Source organism: Hipposideros armiger, unplaced genomic scaffold, assembly GCF_001890085.2.
Source record: "Hipposideros armiger isolate ML-2016 unplaced genomic scaffold, ASM189008v1 scaffold_845, whole genome shotgun sequence".
Classification (NCBI taxonomy): domain Eukaryota; kingdom Metazoa; phylum Chordata; class Mammalia; order Chiroptera; family Hipposideridae; genus Hipposideros; species Hipposideros armiger.
In genome coordinates, this window is record NW_017732195.1 from 339,747 (window position 1) to 341,632 (window position 1,886).

The following is a 1,886-nucleotide window of genomic DNA, read 5'->3' on the forward strand; positions in this document are numbered from 1 at the left end:
GAGCTCGCTCAAGAGTTTGAGCTCTGAGCAACAGGGTCACCGGTTCAATTCCCACATGGGCCAGTGAGCTGCTCCTGAGCTGAGCTGCTGCTGAGCTGCCAACAGGTGGCAGAATGGCTCAGCTGGTGATAGCACGTGCTCCTAACAACACGGTTGCCGGTTCTACTCCCGCATGGGATAGTGGGCTACACCCACCCTCAACTAACATTGAACGTAGCATCTTGAGCTGAGCAGCTGTGAGCTGCCCACAGGTGGCCGGATGGCGACTGGACTTGGAGCTGAGCTAGCTGCACCCTCCACAACTAAGACTGAAGGACAACAACTTGGCTGTTCCCCTTCCCCAATTCCCCAACACTGTCCTCCTTCCCCAATTCCCCAAAAAAATCTTTAAAAAAAAAGTGTCCTAGATTTATAAGTGATTGTGGTACCTAGATTTTAGAATGTTTTGTTATTTGTTTTAAAGCAAATTAATGTATCTTATGAAATGTATTTATGTAATTATCTTTCTATTTCATTATGCTATAGGATGGCACTTTGCATTGGAAAGAAAATAAACTTTAGTGGTTTTTTTTATTGTTTTCTAGCATAGATCAGTATATGATGCTCTCCCAAGTTCCACGATTGTTTCTATGGCGTGTTGTGCTAGTGGAAGTACTAAAGGCTACGATGAATTAGTGCCTCATCAGGTTTGTTTATGTGTTGTTTTTTAAAATCCACATGACCAACAACTTTGAGCATTACTACCAGAAGTTTTCATTGTCACAAAAATGTATACATTGCTAAGTTTTAACTTTGCTCAGATTTCAGTGGTTTCTGAAGAACGGTTTTACACTAAGTGGAATCCTGCAGCATCTCCATCAGATACAGGTGATGTTAATTTCCAAAGTGGAATTATTGGAGCCAGGCGTGCTATCAATAAACTTCATCAAGAGCTTGGGGCCAAGGGTTTTATTCAGGCAAGAAACTAAATTTTTTAAGTTTCAATTTCAAGTAAGCCTTTCCAGTTTGAACGCGAATGGGCTTCCTCTTTCTATTTCTCAGGTGTATGTGGATCAGGTTGATGAAGACATAGTCGCAGTAACCAGACACTCACCTAGTAGCCATCAGTCTGTCGTGGCTGTGTCTAGAACTGCTTTCAGAAATCCCAAGACTTCATTTTACAGCAAGGAAGTCCCTCAGATGTGCATCCCTGGTAATGCAACCTAGAAACTTCATTGTGATTATATTATATTGTTGTATTAAGTCACACTGTTATTATTAAATTGTTATATATATATTATAACACAGTGCAAGTGTGGATGTAGTTGAGGAAAAGAATTATAAATTTTTGGTAACATATTTTTACTACTACAAGGAACAAAACCTGTACAGAAATAATCTCAGATGTTAAGTTTTTGAGTTGTGAAGTAGTTTTGTTTTCATCTTAATATACTCCGTTATTTCCTAATTTATATAAAATGAACATATATTTCTTTTATACCCAGGAAAATACATATGTACATTCATGTGTTTGCATATATGTATATTTGTATGTATGTGCACATACATACACACATATATAAACCAAAATGAAAATAGTTTAATATTGAAGGCTTGTCATAATCCATTCTCATCTACCTCCCTAACCCTTTATCACACCACTATTTCAGCCAAATAGATATTTTTCACTGCCCTCTAAGTCGTCTTACTTCCACCTATAATTGAATTTTTTACATCTGTGAAGGACTGAAGTTTCACCACCTTTGAGAAGCCTTATCTAAGTACTCAGTAATTTCTCTCACCTCTGAACATACAGCACTATAGTCTCTCTATATCATTCATTTTGTACTTAATTATAAAAGGTATCCCCAAAATACATCCTTAATATTGCTTGATTTTTTTTTTTT

General features: G+C 37.5%; 1 protein-coding gene across 1 annotated transcript in view; it reads left to right on the forward strand.

Moving 5' to 3' along the window:
* AGL (amylo-alpha-1,6-glucosidase and 4-alpha-glucanotransferase) overlaps positions 1–1,886 on the forward strand; it is a 71,232-nt gene that overhangs the window by 33,052 nt on the left and 36,294 nt on the right. The window contains 3 exon segments of the mRNA XM_019629345.1: positions 585–686; positions 801–956; positions 1,042–1,192. Coding sequence (XP_019484890.1) covers positions 585–686; positions 801–956; positions 1,042–1,192 — 409 coding nt within the window.